The 20252-nt window shown below is 45.4% G+C and overlaps 1 protein-coding gene across 2 annotated transcripts in view; it reads right to left on the bottom strand.

Moving 5' to 3' along the window:
• The window catches only part of LOC126523678 (BTB/POZ domain-containing protein 6-like), a 53395-nt gene that overhangs the window by 11288 nt on the left and 21855 nt on the right, over positions 1-20252 (bottom strand). For both annotated transcript variants that reach the window (XM_055066838.2, XM_050172283.3), the window contains one exon: positions 11958-12175. In XM_055066838.2, coding sequence (XP_054922813.1) covers positions 11958-12175 — 218 coding nt within the window. The remainder of the gene's footprint in view (positions 1-11957; positions 12176-20252) is intronic.

The following is a 20252-nucleotide window of genomic DNA, read 5'->3' as shown; positions in this document are numbered from 1 at the left end:
TACCAAACAGTTTTCTTGAGTGCGCGCACCTACGCAGTTCGATTATGCTATGGACGTATGTATTAGTGCAAGAGCAGGAACATTTGAGGCTTGCGAAATATTCTCGTGTGTGGATTTTCAAAGCCTTCAACTATGTGCATAAAAATTCATCGCATTTTTAATTCTGATAAGTTTATTTCCTTTTTTATTGTCGTTATTCATGAATGAAGAAAGAGTGCATATATAGCAATGCAAAATATTTTTTTTTCTCACTTTACGGTCACCCTAGAAAAATTACGGTAATTTTTTTCCGAAATAAATCCCCAAGAAGAATTGGAATCTGCAATAAGAAAATCGACCCTGGGCAGTCGCATATGGCAAAAAAAATCGACTCTCAAAGAGTTAATGCTGGACTGGCTAGACAATTAGCAGGTACTGTAAATTACTGAACATTTTACTTAAACAGGCGAAAACAAGGTATTACAAAAACAAACTTGAGCAGAATAAGAATAAACCCAAAAAGCAGTGGCAGTTACAGAACTCTTAAGAAGTCACCTGTTGACGCCTTTATAACCAAAATAAATTGCCTCACTCTTTCCGAGCCCAAGAAAATGGCTAATGCTTTGCCAGACTGCTTTTCTTCCGTTTACACTAATAACGACCTACATGTGCAGTTGTATAATACTTTGAGCCGTACGACACAATCATTCTTCTTCTTACGAGCTACACCAAATGAGGTGTGTTACATGATTGCTAATCTTAAATATACAGGGCATGGCTTAAATAAAATTTGTGGCAGGCATTTAAAACTGGTTGCGCATTTAATTTCCGGCCCGCTCTGTAATATTATCAACTTTATGTTTAAACAAGGTGCGTTCCCTTCATTTTTAAAAAAGGCGACAAAGAAACAGTTAATAATTATGGTATTTACACGATTGTAAGCCGACCTATATTTTTAAAATTTGAATATCTGAAGTGGGGGGGTCGACTTACAATCGAAACCAAAACATAGCACAGGCAAAAAAAGTGAAACCAACGAGATATCAGGGGAGCTACAACTACAATTTTATGTTTACTCTATGGCCCTACCCATAGTTTTCGCTATCCTGCGCATTTGTTCGATTTTTGGAAGGGTTTTTCAACATTTTTCAGAGTTTTACAGTGCACACAACACTCACGGGGGGTGTCGATAGTTGATGGAAGAGTCGCTGATCTATTTGCGGCGGCACCCCCAGAACGGCAGCGCTTGCAGGGAGTACATAGGGAGTATCGATAGTTCGTGGATGAGCAGACACCGCTCACGTGTTTCTATTTCCCTGTAGCTCTTAGTTTGACGCGTTCGGCTCGACTGCCGGCTACATGTTACTTCCATGCTTCCTCAGTTGTCACGAGTGCTCCAGGCCCACTAAACATTCGGCGCTCGTTCACAGCAGCGTTCAAGAGGGCGGCCATCCTTTACGCCAAAGAAACAAATCACTGTGCAGCAGGCCGCAAGGTCAATGTTTCTGAACAGGTGGTGCGAGAGTGGCGACTGCAGCGAAGCGAAATTTTCACCTGTGACGGCAAGTGAGGAACTTCCCATGTGCCGAAGTCTGGGCGCTTTCCTGAGCTGTAGGCCAAGCTCACGGCGTATGTCGCTGAAGTGCGTGATCGGTCCCTGCCAGTGAAGTGCGACATGGTCAGGAAACAAGCCTGCATCTTCACCTTTTAAGGACCAGCTCCGCCGTGAGTACAACGAGTGCCTGGCAGCAGAACACCACAAACTTATGCCAACCGAACCTGCCAAAAGAGCCTCCCTGATGGCTGCGTGTGGTTGGGACCATTCAGCGTGGGCTGCTGTTCCACAAGGTGTCGTGGTGCGGTCGTTTACCAAATGTGAAATTTCGCTGAACGACGACGCGCTGTAGGACTGTAGCAGCAATGACGATGGCAGCACTAGTGAGGACGAGTAGTCCAGTGACCATGTCAGCTACTAATAAATTTTTGTTTTGGAATACACCCTTGGGTATGCTCTTCTTTTTCCCCTGTCACACGCGATATGGGGGGGGTCAACTTACACTCATGTAAATACAGTACCGACCAATTGCAATTCTTTCCTGCCTCGGTAAACTCATTAAAAAATTATTTCTTAAACATCTTAATGACTACTTAACAAGAATTAAGTTGCTAAAAAAAAAAAACGCAATTTGGTTACCGCCCAGGAAGTTCCACTAATCTAGCTGTGCTGTCTCTAACTGACTGCATAAAAAAAGTGTATAGATTCGGGAAACTTAGATCTGTTTATTTAGAATTCAGTAAAGCTTATGACACAGTTAACCATCAAGTCCTGTTTAATAAACTTGAATCTTATGGTATAACCGGTCCTGCACTAACACTATTAAAACATTACTTGCTTGACCAGCCATACGCAGTGCATGTAGCAAGTACTTTCTCTGCAACAAAATGTATTAACCAGGGTGTAACACAAGAATCAGTTCTAGGTCCTTTGCTTTTGCTTCTATATATTGACACGTGTACTTATCGTTATCGGGCGACCACGTTTCGCCGCTTAACAACTGTAATCGCACAGCGACGGACGTGCCTGCATGTATCCGACGTTTCTGGAAAGTTATCGATGCTTCTATCCGTTGTCTGTTGTCGCCGAACCTTATGTTATCTGATTTCATCACCTGACGCGAATGGTGTAGAACTTTGTGGAAGGCACGCGGGTCTGAACGATTAGTCTGGAACATTCGACGACTGCTCTATAAAAGCCGTCGCGCTTGACCCGCTGATCAGATTTTCGACGATCGCCGACCGTGTTCGCCGCTATCGTTGTGCTTAAGGGGGGACACGGCTCTTTGCGGCGAAAAAATTGCGAAAAAATCGATTTTTTGAAAACGAAATTTACGATATCTACAGCTAATATTCCTTTAATTCACCAAGTTTCGAATCTCGGGGAAGAGTATTTCGTCCGCAATATCAATTTATAACATCACTGTGAGCTGAATTCCGCGCAAAAACAGCCCTTTTTAGCGCGGCACGTAGCTCTTTTTCTACGCGCGCGATCGCAGCCATCTTGGTCTTGTTGGAAAGAGGAGCCTTCCTTCTTTAATTTCCCGCCAAAAGTGACTCCGTCGGTACGCCAGTGACGTTGAAATCCGGGGAGAAAAAAAGCCCGAACGCGCGATCCGATTCGTTGACTAGCGCACGTGACCAAAAACGCGCGCTGTGGTTGGCTGCGCGAGGTTCCCATCGTCTGCTCCACTCCGCAGGCGACGCGACTGCGCGTCTCATAGGTTTGTTGGCACCATGCCCAACGATGTCCGATCCACCGGGAAAGTTTGCCACAAGGCACAAGTTCGGCAAAAAGAAGAAGCGATCAGCTTATAACTTTCAAAAGCGCTCCATTCCTTCTGAAAGCATCGAGAGTAGCTCGCCGCCAACCGCAAATGATGCCGAAACCGCGGACGATGCCGAAGTAGGCCTAGCCAGCTCACAAATGAGTGAAATCGTTACGGACAGCGGCCGCGTTCGGCGTGACACTGCAATGTTGCAGCGTGCGGATTTGTTGCAGAGGGAGATGAATGCTCAAAAAAAACTTCGAGTTCTTTTTCGGTCGCAGTAGGCAAAAGCGAACGGTAATCTGGCCTCGCCATAAAGATCGTTATCACGTGCGCGTGTTGCGGCGATATCGCGTCGGCATGGAGCTCGACCCTCGTGAACAACCTCGCCGCGCGCGCGATGCAAGACACCGGGAATCGGCGAACGGCGCTAAACGATGTTTTTGCCGCATTTGGGTGGCCGTGGTCAGAGCGACTACATTCCTGGTGGCTTTTAGCCACTTTCACTGCAAAGTAATGCAAAATTATTTCTGCACTTTTGATTAAAAGTGAATGTATTCCTTTTTTCTCGTTTTCTCAAAACGACATTTTTGATGGTAGTGTAGTTTTGGAGTGACGATATCTCTGGTTCTACTCATCTTATTGCAATAATTCTTTTTTCATCAGAAAGGTGGACAAATTGGGAGTGCAGTAGGCCTAAAATGTGAACAAACATCATTACAGAAATTTTGAAAAAGTAATAATTTCTCCAGGGCTTCACTAATGCCTTCTGCTTACAAAAGTTTGACATGCTGTAACTTCGGCATAAATCAGTTTAGAACATTCATTCTTGTAGCACTGCAACCTCTGATCATTGAACATCATTTTGATGTGCCAGTCTCCTTCATTAACAGCCAGCATTGTAGAGAGAACTTGCCTCCAAATTAGTCCATACAAAAAAACATGAATTGCTTATATTTTGAAAAGTACTTGTTGCATGGGAAAACCAATTGAATATTTGAAATCAGCATGTCAAAATACATAAGTGATGGAAGTTTTATCAAATTGTGGCCACAAATAAAAAATAAAAATTTAAGTGGGGTGTCCCCCCTTAAGTGTAGCCTGTTTTGTGGGCACAGGTTCGCCCAATAAAAGTTAGTTTTGTCGTTCACAGTATTGCTACTGTGTTCTTTGAAGTCACGACCACGTGACATCTGGTGGAGGTGCTGACATCGATCGCTGACATCGTCAAAGATGAGGTTCAGCGGTCGCTTGGGGTTCCGGAGGTGCAACCTCAATTACCGCATCCCCAGCCAGAAGCGATGACCTACGCCGCCGTCGCACGCCGTCAAGGTCCTCCTCCGCGACCGCGACAGGGCCCTGTAACGCCGCAATTCCGTCGACCACCCCCGCCGCCAGCACGCCCACCCGTCGCCCAGCGCAGCTACCCGAGGAAGACAGACGTATGGCGCTCTCCTGACCACCGCCCGCTGTGCTACCACTGCGGAGAAGCGGGTCACGTCTACCGACGATGTCCATACCGGGAGATGGGACTGCGAGGTTTCGCCGTCAACGCTCCGCGCCCGCAGCAAGGTGAACGCCCTCGCGATATCGCTGACTACCTCGCGGCTACTCAGTGGAGCTCTCGACGACCGTCGCGTTTGCCATCACCAGGCCGCTACTTGTCGCCGCAGCGCCGACCATTCACTGGCCCAGCCCGGGGCCGGTCAGCGAGCCCATATTCGGAAAACTAAAAGCAGCAACCGATGGAGGTGCGGTTGCTGTCCGTCGAACTGACGAAGACCCTCCGCCGCCGAGGAAACTACCTCGACAACATAACGACACGGCGCCGTCCCGACGAAGTCTGGAAAGAAAGAATACGACGACGAAAGACGACCTGACGATGTCACATACCAGCCACAGGTCAACGCGACGCAGCCGTGATCCGACACCAAGACCTAACTGCAACGCCAGACAAAGAACCACCGACCTCGAGGTGCTTCTGGACGGCCACGCAGTTACCGCCTTAGTGGACACAGGGGCTGATTACTCCGTATTGAGTGGACACATCGCCGCCCAGTTGAAGAAAGTTAAGACCGCATGGGAAGGCCCTCAAATTCGGACCGCTGGAGGACACCTCATCATGCCGACTGGAATCTGCACGGCAAGAATAACCATTCAGGACCGGACTTATCCTGCCACCTTCGTTATCCTCCAACAGTGTTCACGAGACGTCATTCTCGGTATGGACTTCCTGGACCAACACGGCGCAATCATCGACCTGAAGTCGAAGTCAATAACGCTGTCGAAAGATAAAGCAATGCCGCCGGGGAGCCCTCGTAGTCACCACGCCTTGAGTGTGCTCGAAGATCAAGTGAGCATCCCGCCGCGCTCCAGCATTATTATTTCCGTCGGCACTGAAACACCCGCTGACGTAGAAGGCGTCATCGAAGGCGACCAACGTTTGCTGTTCGACCGTGAAATTTGCGTCGCAAGAGGGATCGCTCGACTGCACGGAGGAAACACGAAAGTGTTGCTGACAAACTTCAGCCAGGAGTTCAAGCACATCAACAAGGGCACGACGATCGCATACATCGAGGAAATTCAGGAAACCAGCGATGCCTTTGTCCTCTCGGATTCTGTTGCATCTACCCCGACGACCGTAGTTCCCGAGCCAGACTTCGACATAAATCCAAGTCTCCCCGTGATTAAGCAGCAACAGCTCAGAAGTCTTCTTCGACGATACAAAGACTGCTTTTCGACGTCATCGAGGATTCGACAAACACCAGTCGCAAAGCATCGCATAATAACCGAAGAGTGCGCTAGACCACTACGCCAGAGCCCTTACCGAGTTTCGACGCGAGAACGTGAAGCTATTAGGCAACAAGTCGACGAAATGCTGCGCGACGACATCATCCAGCCATCGAAAAGCCCATGGGCCTCTCCTGTAGTCCTGGTAAAGAAAAAGGACGGAACCCTACGCTTCTGCGTCGATTATCGTCGACTGAACAAGATCACGAAGAAGGATGTGTACCCCCTTCCACGGATAGACGACGCATTGGATCGGCTCTGCAACGCTAAATACTTCTCGTCGATGGACCTCAAGTCTGGCTACTGGCAAATAGAAGTCGACGAGAGAGATCGCGAAAAGACTGCCTTCATCACGCCAGACGGCCTCTACGAGTTCAAGGTCATGCCATTCGGACTGTGCTCGGCGCCTGCAACGTTTCAGCGCGTCATGGACACGGTGTTAGCCGGACTGAAGTGGCAGACGTGCCTTGTTTACCTGGATGACGTCGTTGTCTTCGCCAGAAATTTCGATGATCACCTTAGGCGGCTTGCGACAGTGTTAGAAGCCATCAAGTCATCAGGGCTCACTCTGTAGCCGGAAAAGTGCCGTTTCGCTTAGGATGAACTTTTGTTCCTAGGCCACGTGATCAGCAAATCAGGAGTACTCCCCGACCCACAGAAGACAGCTGCCATCGCAAAGTTCCCGCAGCCAACCGACAAGAAGGCAGTGCGCAGATTCCTTGGCATGTGTGCCTACTATAGGCGCTTTGTCAAGGACTTTTCACGCATCGCTGAGCCACTGACAAAGCTAACTAAATGTGACGTCGAGTTCAAGTGGGAAACGCCGCAGGCCGACGCATTTCAAGAACTCAAACGACGCATGCAGTCGCCGCCCGTACTTGCGCACTTCGACGAGCACGCCGATACCGAAATACACACTGACGCCAGTAGCCTAGGCCTCGGTGCCGTCCTAGTTCAGAGAAAAGAAGGACATGAACACGTGATAGCTTACGCTAGCCGGTCGTTGTCAAAAGCGGAAGGCAATTATTCTACAACCGAAAAGGAATGCCTCGCCATCGTTTGGGCTACGGCGAAATTTCGCCCTTACCTCTATGGCAGGCCATTCAAAGTGGTCAGCGACCATCACGCGTTGTGTTGGCTAGCTAACTTAAAGGACCCTTCAGGACGGCTGGCGCGGTGGAGCCTCAGACTACAAGAATAAGACATCACTGTAACCTACAAGTCCGGACGAAAACACTCAGATGCCGATTGTCTATCACGCGCCCCCATTGACCCACCGCCGCAAGATGACGAGGATGACGACGCCTTCCTTGGCATAATAAGCGCGGAAGACTTCGCCGAACAACAACGAGGGGACCCGGAGCTAAAAGGCCTCGTCGAGTATTTGGAAGGGCACACCGACGTTGTCCCTAGGGCATTTAAGCGTGGATTATCTTCGTTCACGCTTCAAAACAACCAACTCGTGAAGAAGAACTTCTCACCAGTCCGCGCCAGCTACCTTCTTGTTGTACCGTCAGCGCTGCGTCCAGAGATACTGCACGCCCTACACGACGATCCAACCGCTGGGCACCTCGGATTCTCCCGGACGCTGTCGAGAATACAGGAAAGGTATTACTGGCCGCGTCTGACCGCCGACGTCGCCCGTTACGTCAAGACATGCCGAGATTGTCAACGACGCAAGACACCACCGACAAGGCCAGCAGGATTACTACAGCCGATCGAACCTCCTCGCCGACCATTCCAGCAGATTGGAATGGATTTGTTGGGGCCGTTTCCGATGTCAACATCCGGGAATAAGTGGATCGTCGTGGCGACGGACTATCTCACCCGCTTTGCTGAAACTAAAGCTCTACCAAAAGGCAGCGCAGCCGAAGTGGCGAAATTTTTCGTCGAAAACATCCTGCTGCGACATGGTGCCCCAGAAGTCCTCATCACCGACAGAGGAACGGCTTTTACAGCAGAGCTCAACCGAGCCATTCTGCAGTACAGCCAGACAAGCCACAGGAGGACAACTGCCTACCATCTGCAGACGAATGGTCTCACGGAGCGCCTGAACAAGACCCTCGCCGACATGCTAGCAATGTACGTTGATTTTGAACACAAGACCTGGGATGCCGCCCTGCCGTGCGTAACATTTGCTTACAACACGGCGGTGCAAGAAACAACACAGATCACGCCGTTTAAGCTGGTTTACGGCAGGAACCTGACGACAACGCTCGACGCCATGCTGCCGCTCGTAACTGACGAAGAGAATGTTGACGTCGCTAGCTATCTCCAGCGCGCCGAAGAAGCCCGACAGCTCGCCCGCCTGCGAATCAAGAGCCAGCAAAGGACCGACAGCCGACACTACAACCTCCGACGACGCTTCGTCGAGTACCAGCCTGGCGACCGTGTTTGGGTCTGGACCCCGATACGCCGCCGAGGACTCAGTGAGAAACTACTCCGACGCTATTTCGGACCCTACAAGGTCATCCGACGTATTGGCGCTCTGGACTATGAGGTCGTGCCAGACGGCATTTCGCATTCACAGCGGCGCTGCGCACGATCTGAAGTGGTCCACGTGGTGCGCCTTAAACCCTTTCATGGACGCTGACGAACTTCGTCATTTTTGTTCTTTTTTTTTGCTACGAATGCTTTTGCTTATTAACTTCGTTTGTTTGCAGCATCGGGTCGATGCTTCTTAAGAGGGGGGTATTGACACGTGTACTTATCGTTATCGGGCGACCACGTTTCGCCGCTTAACAACTGTAATCGCACAGCGACGGACGTGCCTGCATGTATCCGACGTTTCTGGAAAGTTATCGATGCTTCTATCCGTTGTCTGTTGTCGCCGAACCTTATGTTATCTGATTTCATCACCTGACGCGAATGGTGTAGAACTTTGTGGAAGGCACGCGGGTCCGAACGATTAGTCTGGAACATTCGACGACTGCTCTATAAAAGCCGTCGCGCTTGACCCGCTGATCAGATTTTCGACGATCGCCGACCGTGTTCGCCGCTATCGTTGTGCTTAAGTGTAGCCTGTTTTGTGGGCACAGGTTCGCCCAATAAAAGTTAGTTTTGTCGTTCACAGTATTGCTACTGTGTTCTTTGAAGTCACGACCACGTGACAATATTACTGATCTTCTGGATACTCTTAATTCCTCCAACTATGTTCCTCGCGTTTTATACGCAGATGGCACAACCATAACTTCATCTGATAAATCTATTGCTGCTCTTCCTTCAAAGTTAAATATTGCATTGAGCAACATTATGAAATGGCGTAACAATTACTTAGTTCTTAGTTATCTAAAAACTGAATTTATGTTGTTTAAAAGTGTTCAGAGGCCCTTAACGTTTATCCCTGAACTAAAGCTTGGAATTCATTCAATTCCCATTTGCAACAATGTTACTTTTTTTGGCATACATCTTGGACCCTAACCTTACATTTCGCTGTCACTTCCAACATCTCAAGCAGAAGACTGCATTCGGTATCCGTGCATTAATCAAAGCTTGCCCTTCTTTTTTTCTCGCGAGGCTCTGCTAGCGTTGTATTATGCTTTCAGTCACATTAATTACGACGTTGTTTCATGCAGCAACACGTATGCTTGTCACTTATCAATTCAATAGATCGAAAATCAGTCAATACACAAACATTATCACTTATAGCTCTATGCAATCCAATGCCTCTGTGTTACTTCGCGCTCACAATATTTAGCCTGCTAACAATTTTGCTCCAGTTTAGCATACTCGTCTTGTTCCACAAGTTGCTTCACAATAACCTTACGTTTCCGTTCATTGCAGTTGACCTTTTGCAGAATAAAAATATAACCAGATTTGCGACGAACAATTTTCTGTTACTTGTGGTTCATACCAATTATGGCAAAAGAACACCTGTGTTCACTGCAGTTTCTCTTTGGAATGAATTACCATCGACTATAAAACCCTGTACTTCTCTTGAAATCTAAAAATTACCTTAAGCCTCATTTCCTGCGATAACTGCACTAAGATCTCACGGTGTATCATTGACTTCTCTCTCACATGTCATTTCTTGTGTTTCATCCATGCTTTTCCCCGACTTTCTTCTATAACATGCTTTTTGTGTTTGATTTTAAATGAAGTGTATAATAATGTATTTGATCTGTTGATGTTATTTGATAATAATGCTCATTTTCTGTCTATAGATATCACCATCAATGTTATTATTAACCGAGGGTCCCACTACAGTTCTTTCACTTCTGGACCCTCGTCTGTATATTTGTGATGTTGTAAACACTTTTCTTTTGAACCAATAAATCTGAGTCTGAAATGTCAGCACAGCCCGGATGTTGCACAACCAATCAATTTCATTTTGAACTGCCGGTTGACGATGAAGCTTGAGCAAATCATGGATAAAAGAAAGCTTAGGAGAAGCACTGGCCAGCCCAGCTGTGTTGGAAAGAGTGTGGCAGGAGTCACATGCTGTCTTTTGCAAGGAAGAACTAGGACTTGCCGTCCAAACATTCCTGTTTCCATAGCAATCGCACGTGAAACTCTCAACTGCATTCACAGGTAACCTTATTGCGATAACCAACTTCACCTGCTTCACAGTGCATGTGGCATGGTGCCATTAGGAGCGTGCAGTACTTCCGGTACCAGCAAATCTCACAGGCTGTCCCATGTCTTATTCACTTGCCGAAGCTAGAAAAACTACAACGCACGTCGGCATCTTGCGCTGCAATGCTTCGCAGTCTGTCAATTTCAGACTCCAGATCGTACGTTTTCCCAGTCAACATGTTTTTTTAGTGCTTTTTTTACAGAATGTATGAACGAGATTCTACTGAATTGCCCAAAACATATTAGATTTACTTTGTAATATTTGACAATTCGTTCTGCCCGGGTTCATTATAGCAAAGTTGTGGGGTCGCCCAACTCTCACTCGTCCCCTGACGTTTTCCCTGCATGGCTCTCACATCTCCTGAATTCTGGCTCCTCTGCATAGCAAAGCGCTGCGTGTGATCGGTGTAGTCACAGAATAGTGCGAGCATCGCGCAGACAATGCCATCTAACAGCAGGGTTACTCGGGCACAAGAGGGAATAGCCGCCGCCTCTTTGGCTTGTCGCCTGTCCGTACGCTCTGCGGGACCGTCTCGTGAGGCTTCAGAGCGAGGCACTTGGATGGACGAACTCCATGTTCAAACTTGCCACCATTCACGACCATACATGCAAATGATTAGGCTTGGTTTCCAACTAGGGGGCAAACCCATTCGCTCAATATCCTGCCGTGGCGAGTCGCACTTCCTCGATTCATCTGTGCCCATTAACATGTTCAATTGGTAGTAATTCGGCTAGCTCGTACTGGTGTAAGACAGATGCAATAAATGTCCTTTTGATTGCTTGCACTACTGTGCTGTCGCTCCTTTGTCCCAAAAGCAGGTTTGAGACCCCACAAAGTTCAACTGCATGTCTTACGTAAAATTGGCAATTTTTGTCACAGCCTCCTTATAGCCGAGACTACATTGAATTATGAACTGACATCATGGGAAGATGAGAAATGAACAAGGCAATACGCACAGACGACACCATCTTGCCTAGTGTCCCTTCCCTTACTGCACCACCCATGGTTTATAATAGTTTCCTTATTAGCTGTCTTGTTAAACAGCACGAGACGACCCAACATAACAAGATGGAACACCACCTAGCGCAGTCTCATTTCTTGATAGTCGCGTCTTTCTTGAACGAAACAGTCATTTCTTTATTTGCTGCTTCAGTACCTGAACCCTAGTGTACCACAGATGGTGCAATAAAGGGAGGGACAGTAGGTAAGATGGTGGCGTCTGTGTGTATCGCCTTGTGTGGCATTTCCACTTTTGACTGACTTCACAACACACATGAGAACACACTGACTTGAGCAGCCCGTAGAATCCACTTGGGTGCAGGTCAGTGATGCAGACCTTGTCCTTTTCGGGCAGACTGCCAAAGAACATGGTGCCAAAGACGTCATTTCTCATGGCCAGGAACTGCTTGTGCGCTCGGATGGTCCTTGTAAGCAAGTACCGCTCTGACTGTACCACGAACTCCACGTCCGAGAACACCGTGCTGTCCAGGTACTTCTCCAAGTTGATCTGCGCGTACAGTTGTTGAATGTCAAACAGTGTTACAAGCACTCATCTTCTCCCAAAAGCTTTGTTAAGGGGGCTGTTGGGTGCTGGACCAAACTTGCTTCTCCATGATTCAAGGAATGCGACAAGACCAACGTTATTGTTCTGCTTACCGTAGAACAAGAGTTGCTAGAATTTGAACTAAAACTCCAGAAGAACACTCTTTCGAGATTTCACTTTAAAAAAAAATATATTTTTTTTTTTGAATATTTGGTCAAAGATGCAACTCTCCCCTTAAAGGGCCCGTCACCAGGCCACATAGCAAATTTCGGTTACACACTGGAAGTTGTTAAGCTCCCTCTGAGGAGTGTTCTACTACAAGATTCTTTCCCATTAGTTCATTAATAACCGATATAGAAATATTTGAAGTGCCGCAAACCCATGACTTCAGGAGGTGAACATCCCCCTCCACCAACACAGACACTCTCTCCACTTGACCTGTTTAGCCTTCACAAGTGAAATTCCTACCCTGTGTTCTCCCACAACGGAGCTCGGAAATTAGGAAACCACCGTACATATGCATGCCAAAGCTTAATTTTCTTTTCGATAAACAAAACAGGCAACATACTGATTTGAATAACCTTTTGCTCAAAGTTATTTTGCCTTTCTTCTGGCCGGTTGCGTGCACCTACCCTGTGAACTAAGTCTTGATCACTGCTCTATTTTTTTTTATTGAGTATGTACGCACGGCTACATAAATCTTGACTATGCGTGTCACGTTAAAGATCGTGACAACCAACTGCCATCACTTTTTCTTTTTTAATTATGGGGTTTTACGTGCCAAAACCACTTTCTGATTATGAGGCACGCCGTAGTGGAGGACTCCGAAAATTTTGACCACCTGGGGTTCTTTAACGTGCACCTAAATATAAGTACACGGGTGTTTTCGCATTTCGCCCCCATCGAAATGCGGCCGCCGTGGCCGGGATTCGATCCCACAACCTCGTTCTCAGCTGCCCAACACCATAGCCACTGAGCAACCATGGTGGGTGGCTGCCATCACGCACAGGTGGTTTGTCTATCCTGACCGGGACGTTCCAGAATAAATCGCCAGAAACAACATTTCGTTTAAGTCTTCGACGAACAAATTATTGTGTGTTCAAATGGGGGTAAGGAATAATTTTGGATGGCCACATCACAGTGAAGGGGTTGTGTGGGGCCGAGAATCACGTGCACATGTATTCGATGTCATAGGCATTTTTCTTCACTTTGTGCAAGCAGTTTCTGTTATCACTTGATGGTTGTGTTTGGAGGCTTGCGTGATACAAGTTGCCTCCGCTGTCTGTAAATGCAAGAGCACTGTACTGCTTTTGGTGGACGTGATCTCATGATATATATGCTGCCATTTTACTTTGGTCTTCTTTTCTCCCCCAGGCTGTCTGCTTCGCCAAAGTTGATCTCAGCACTTGTGACGGCAGGATAGCCGCTTGAAATAGCCTGTTGTGTGATATGCTCTTCAAGGACAACAATTTTCATGACTCAAAGATGCTTGTACACTAGTTGTCTCATACAAAATGCTCCACATGTCACTTGCGTGTGGCGATGCATCCTAAATAAATTGAAAATTTCAGAATACAGCAGGTAAAGCCACAGTGCTACGCTTGCTGAACACAAAGTTAGCAGCGCATATTTTTTACCTTGATTCTTCCCAGCACAATGACATGGTCTGAATCCAATCGAGCATGTCCATTACAATTAAGCTTCTGCCCGAGTGCTTGCTGACTCAAGTGTGTTCTTTTAGTGAATGTCACCTCTGCATCACATTTTCTGCCTTCTAGATGTGCTCACGAAGACAGAAAAAAAAAAAAAAAGGCGCAAAATTGTGCTCGAAATCATAGTCCATTTCCTGCAAGGAATCAATACTTTTTCGTTAACAATTAGGGGTGTGCAAATATTCGAAATATTGAATATGAATCGAATATTTTCGTATATAGAATATTAACGAATTATATCTTTGCTCCGCATTCTCCTAAAAACATGTTTATTCACTGAGAATTTCGCATGATCCGCTCATTATCTGTATGCTCTGTTTCAGTCTATCTGCTTCAGATCCATGAGACATGATCAGTTTCGGTTTATTTTTTACAAGCTTTATTCCAGGGCTCTTTCACAACGATATATGATGTACTTTCGGGCTCTGTAAGTATACGCAATAAAATATGCATCTAGAAAATGTTACCATGGACAATTTTTTTCTGTTTGGAAATTAAACAGGTAATATATGAACGAGGAGAGCATTGCATCGCCATCGGCAACTCCCACCTTGTGTTCCCGCTTTTCTAAGGGGGTCGCTGGCTCTTCATTACGTGCTGCGCTGCTGCTCTGTGAGGCAAATGCAAACCACGCTGAATTCGCCACTGCGCTATTTGTAACTATATCCGTGCTGATAGAGCCCTCACTCAAGCGTGTTCTCCAAGAATGGCATCAACTGCAGAAGACGAGCCACGGAGCAAGCAAGAAAAGAAAGCCGGAAGAACTCTTCTTTGCCAGTACTACACAAGATTCTCACCGTCAACAGCTCGGTGCAAATTGTGCGAACGTGTTCTTCAAACGCCAACGGGAACAACTACTACTCTTCAAAATCACATGAAACAGCACCCTTTGTTGATGAAATAGTACAAAAAAGACGCCGCTGCAAACGCGCCGTTGAAGAATCAAGCGACCCTGGACGATATGCTACAGCAGAGACAGCAGCCATTGTCTCAGAAGAAAGAAAACGAACTTGACCAGACAGTGGCAGAAATGGTCGCCTTAGATCTTCTCCCTTACAGCTTTGTAGAAAACCAGAGGTTCAAAGCATTGATGAAAGCAGCTGCACCGTGCTACTGTCTGCCAACTGTCGCGTGTGCTCGTCTCGCACCTGTACGACGAAAAAAGAGCAAAGGTATGACACGAGCTGCAAAAAGCACTTGAAGAAGGGACAAGCACTCGCTTTTACGAGCGATATCTGAACGTCACAGGCCAACGAGGGCTTTATAAGCCTCACGTGTCATTTTCTTAAGGTGAAGTTCGAGATGAAAAAGTTCACTTTGAACATGTGACATATGTCGGAGAGTCACATGGCTGTGAACATAGCCGCATCATTAGAGCAGCTATGCACCGACTGGGAGATAACAATCGACTGCATGAATTACATCATGACGGACAACAGCCGCAATATCCGAGTGGCTGCCAGGAGACTGCCATGGCTCCAGCGAGCCTGATTTGCGCACACTCTGCAGATGGCAAACAGTGATGCGATGTCATGCACTCCGACAATCAACAGACTCTGCAAGAAGGCGAAAGTGATTGTAGGACACTACAAACGTAGCCCTAGTGTGCAGAAAAGAATGAACAATCTGAAGAGGCAGTTGAACAAAGACATACTCTATGTTCTGTAGGATGTTGACACAAGGTGTAACATTCAGTACCTCATGCTCTCGAGGATCCTTGAACTCAGAGTCCATGACACTTGAGCTCACCACTTCGGACACGAGCATAGATAACTTTATTTGACGCAACTGTGATCTTACGTGCTGAAAAGTACCCTTCCTTGTCATGTCAAATTCCAATTATTTTTGGAATGCTGCATTGCCTCGAAGGTTGCAAAGGCAACTCAGGGTTTGCTAACGATCTTGCAAAATGTATCAAGACCTGTTTTGCGGAGTGCGAATTTTATGAAGTGGCCAGCCTGGCCATGTTTCTTGAATCAGCGGTTTAAGGCCACAGTTCATCAGGCATCTGGTCAGATGGTCTGGCTGAGACCTTGTGACAAGGGAGCTCCAGGCAGCCACTGGCGGCAACCAGTGTATGGAATGCTTTGCACAATGCAGTGGTGAACCAGGCACATCTGGCATCTGCCTCTGAGAGAGAAGCCTCTTCGGGAAAGGGGCAAGAATCCTGGTGAGTGGTGGCAGTCCATTGGCCGCTTCAAGTACCCGCTTTTAAGTGCACTCGCCCAGAAGTACTTAGCCATCCCGGCCCCCTCAATTCCTAGTGAAAGAGCCTTTTCTACCGGTAGAAATTCAGTTTCAGTTTATTATTCTTTAAGTACAATGCATTGGAAAGATACAATACACAGACGAAGGCCCCAAAGTCAAAGACTGCAATGGGACCCTTGTTTAATAATAACAATGTAGAGATGTATTAGAGAAGAGCAAGCTAGCTAAAACAAACGAACACAATTGCGAAAATACAACATAGAAAAATAATATAAATGAAAACAAATTGTATTTATATAAGTCTGTAGTGCATAAAAAACTGTCAGTACACACAAATGACAAATATAGTGTAATAATAAAACAGCTCAAGAGCATAACTAAATGTATGAAAGGATGAAGATTTTGCTAACGGGTGAACCATTCCACACTTTTATAGCAGCGAATGATGATGCCATTTTTCCATAGTTAGAATGATCCACAGGTAGTAGAAAATTAGTTACGTGCAAACCTGGTATTATTGTTATTGATGACGTGCCTGGAATCAATGAATTGGTGTGAGAGCTGCTTAGTAATTTATAAAACATAATTATTAAATGATATTTGAACAAGTTCGGTACAACAAAGATGTCATTTTCACGAAGTAGAGGAGTAGCACTCGCGAAAAACCCACTGTTAGTGATAATGTATATTGCTTGGTTTTGTAAGTGCTGAATAGATGAGATACGACAGTTATGTGTGTTTCCCCAGGAAACAATGCCATAATTAATGTGACTGTGAATGAAGGCAAAGCATAATGCTAATAATGCGTCGGTAATAATACTGAAGGTACACTTTTGTTTAATGAAGGCAATGTGTTGAGAAAACTTAATTAGAATCTAATTTGATGCCCAAAAATGATATACAGTCGGACACGGGAATGTGATGACCATCTAGAGTTATCTCAGGTAAGCCAGGTTGTATTCTTTGGCTAGATCGAAAAATCATGAATTGAGTTTTTGAAGGATTGATAATTAATTGATTGGACGAACACCAAGCAGCAATATGGTCAAGCTCATTGTTTAGTTTAAGGATTAAGGTTGTAAAAGAATTGTTACGCAACGAGATACCTAGTAGTATCGTCTGCATATAATACACAATGTGCCGACTTAAGACAAGTGGGTAAATCATTAATATAAATAGAGAATAATAAGGGACCTAGTATGGAGCCTTGTGGCACACCTTGGTTAATAACTTTAGTATCAGAATAAGCACCTCAAAAAAAAAAAAAAAAAAAAAAAAAAACAGTTTGTTCTCTATAATATAGGTAACTTTTTAGGAGTTTTAGTACTGGACCAGTAATTCCCAGGGCTTCTAGCTTAGTTAAAGGTATGTTATGATTAATTGTATCAAAAGCTTTAGTGAAGTCCAAGAATACCGAACCAATGAAGTTACCCGTATCAATCGAGTGACGAATGTAGTCGGTCAGAGGTATTAAAGCTAAGTTAGTCGAACTGCCAGAGCGAAAACCAAATTGAGAGGGTTGCATCAAAATAAATTTTTTTAAGTAGTAATTATTTAGGCACATACAAATACCTTCTCAACCACTTTACTAATCGACGACAGAATAGAAATAGGACGCTAGTTAAACACCTCCGTTTTATCACCTTTCTTGTGTACAGGAATAATCTTAGCCCTTTTAAGCGAAGTGGGAAAAATACCACATTTAAAAATATTATTAATTATAATACAAAGTGTTTCACAAATAAGCGGTGCAACAAGTTTTAGCTGAAATACAGAAATATTATCTAAGCCAGGGCTAGAATTCTTTAGAGCTAATAGCATGGAGCATACCTTATCCGCAGTTACGGGAAAGAGAAAAAAAAAGAATGATTGCAGCGATAAAAGGGATAAGAAGCAGTCATAGGACGACTGCTGTATATATATTGTATATGCAGTCACTGAAACTATTTGCTATGCTAGAAGAATCAGTATGAGTTTTATTATTGTAGTTTATTTTATCAGAAGTATTACCAGACTTAGGTAAGTTCATGAACGCATTAAGAAGTTGCCATTGTTTTTTTTGGATTGTTCTTCTGTTTAGGAAATTCATTTTCGTAATACTGTCGTTTAGACTTCTTTAGCAAGTTATTCAGAATGTTACAATAATTTTTATAGCGTGCTGCTAAGCATACATTAAAAGTCTTTTTAGTCTTTTTGTATAGGTTTTCTTTTTTTTTTCTCATACTAGAGTAAACCTCTCGTTACCCAAGGGTTACCGGGAAACTTAAAATGTTTCGTGCATCGGACGGTCGTGGTGTTAGCGTGAAAGGCCTGTAGAAAGATAGAAAAAAAATTTACAAGAGCTTGATCGGGATCGAGCAGGGAGTTAATTGCAGACCAATCAGTATTTGTTATAGTGTTAACAAAACTGTCTTGGTCAAACTTGGAGGAAAAGTAGCAATGTTGCAATGTTGCCACAGTGCATAGAGGGCGCTTACTTTCTGAACATGTTAAGCAGTTAATTTTCCTTCACGATAATCTGTAACAAGCATTTTACCTGAGCCGGACATATCATTACCTGATGTTATGTGAGTGCATTACCTATAATGAGTGCCTCATTAACCTGAAGCAGCCTTGTAAAATGCAATATTATTTTTAAAAGGGTAATAAAGCTATTGTTACCTCGTTTTTCAGTTTTTTAATACTACACATATATTCTATATTCGAAGACAGTTTTTCGCCTTATTTGTATTCGGTTCATATTCAAAAATTTCAATATTCGCACACCCCTATTAACAATACTAATATGCTAGTAGTACTTCAAAATACTATAGGCTACTTAAACAACGTTCACAAACTTTCTGTGAAGCAGTTTTTCTTTCGGCACAGCACGTATTACCATTTTTAAAGCCTTCCGACGTCATGGTGGCACGAAAATACAGTGACTACTATCACCGTGCGCCTGGCCACTGGTGCAACCGAGTCCAAAGCAGGACCACAGAGGAAGCTTGTGGCTCTTATAACATGCAGAAATGTTTCTGCGCAAAGCTTTTCTCCAGAAAAACTGCCATGCATCACACAACACTAACAACACAGCAACAGATGATGCAGCACCACCAAAATGACCACAAGTGAAAGCAGAAATGAAACCGGAAGTGTCACGAGTGAAGAAAGATGCGATCGCAGCGCTATTAGTTCATGTGATCACCACTTTGGCTACCTCTCGAACAGAGCTGTGAAACTGAAGGACAGTAAAGCCTCGTTAATTTGACCCTCGTTAATTCAGAAAATTGGATAATTTGGACTCATCCTCTGGTCCCGGCAGGTGTATGCATTATTTAGTGGAATCAAACTTTTGTTAATTCAAATTTATTTGGCCGCACATAGTTTTCAGACAGCTGCCGGAGCTCGGCAATTGCGGAACGCTGGAAATGTGCGGCGCAAATGAACAAGAACGGTGCTAGCGTCCAACCGAAACGAAGCGCCGGAGTCTGCATCGTCATGGTCATCAGCGGAAATTGTACGTGAATGATAGCAACGCTGAAATGCTTCATCCCTATTTGTGCCACTAAAGCCTTTATACACCTTTATTCTAGCGTTTAGCTCCACTCATGACACTGCGTCGGCCATGTGCCTTCATAACTGCGTAGTCCCCATCCATGATTGCATCGAGAGCGACTGTGGTTTCGTCCGCAGTTGTTGCCACAAACGGTAGTGTCATCTAGACTCGGTGCACGTGTTGGCCACGCGCCTTTATAACCGCAAGTTTGCTGTCTATTACCGTGTTGTAGCGGTCGAGGTTTCGTCTGCCGCGTTAGCTGCAAGCAGTAGTTTCCTTTTGACTCGGTGCAATCCCGTTGAGGATGATGAGCACCGGCTACGTCGTGATGGACGGACAATCGGTTGGCGACTAGCTCGCTGGCGAAAAAATCATCTTGATGGGCGCGCGGCTGTGAAAAACCGTGCTTGAAAGTCCCACGTGCTGCGGCCGCGCTGGGAAGGAAGTCGCAAGGCTTGGGCCACAGCGAGTGCTAATCAGTTACAAGATGATGACGAGAATTGCCGCTTTCACACTCATTTTGCCCGAAATGGAAACAGGATTTGCTCGTTCAATCAGTAAATAAAAGCATGTTGATGTGGTA

The sequence above is a fragment of the Dermacentor andersoni genome, chromosome 6 (genome assembly GCF_023375885.2).
Source record: "Dermacentor andersoni chromosome 6, qqDerAnde1_hic_scaffold, whole genome shotgun sequence".
Taxonomy (NCBI): domain Eukaryota; kingdom Metazoa; phylum Arthropoda; class Arachnida; order Ixodida; family Ixodidae; genus Dermacentor; species Dermacentor andersoni.
Note: the sequence above shows the minus strand (reverse complement) of the source record. Positions and strands in the feature narration are given on the sequence as shown.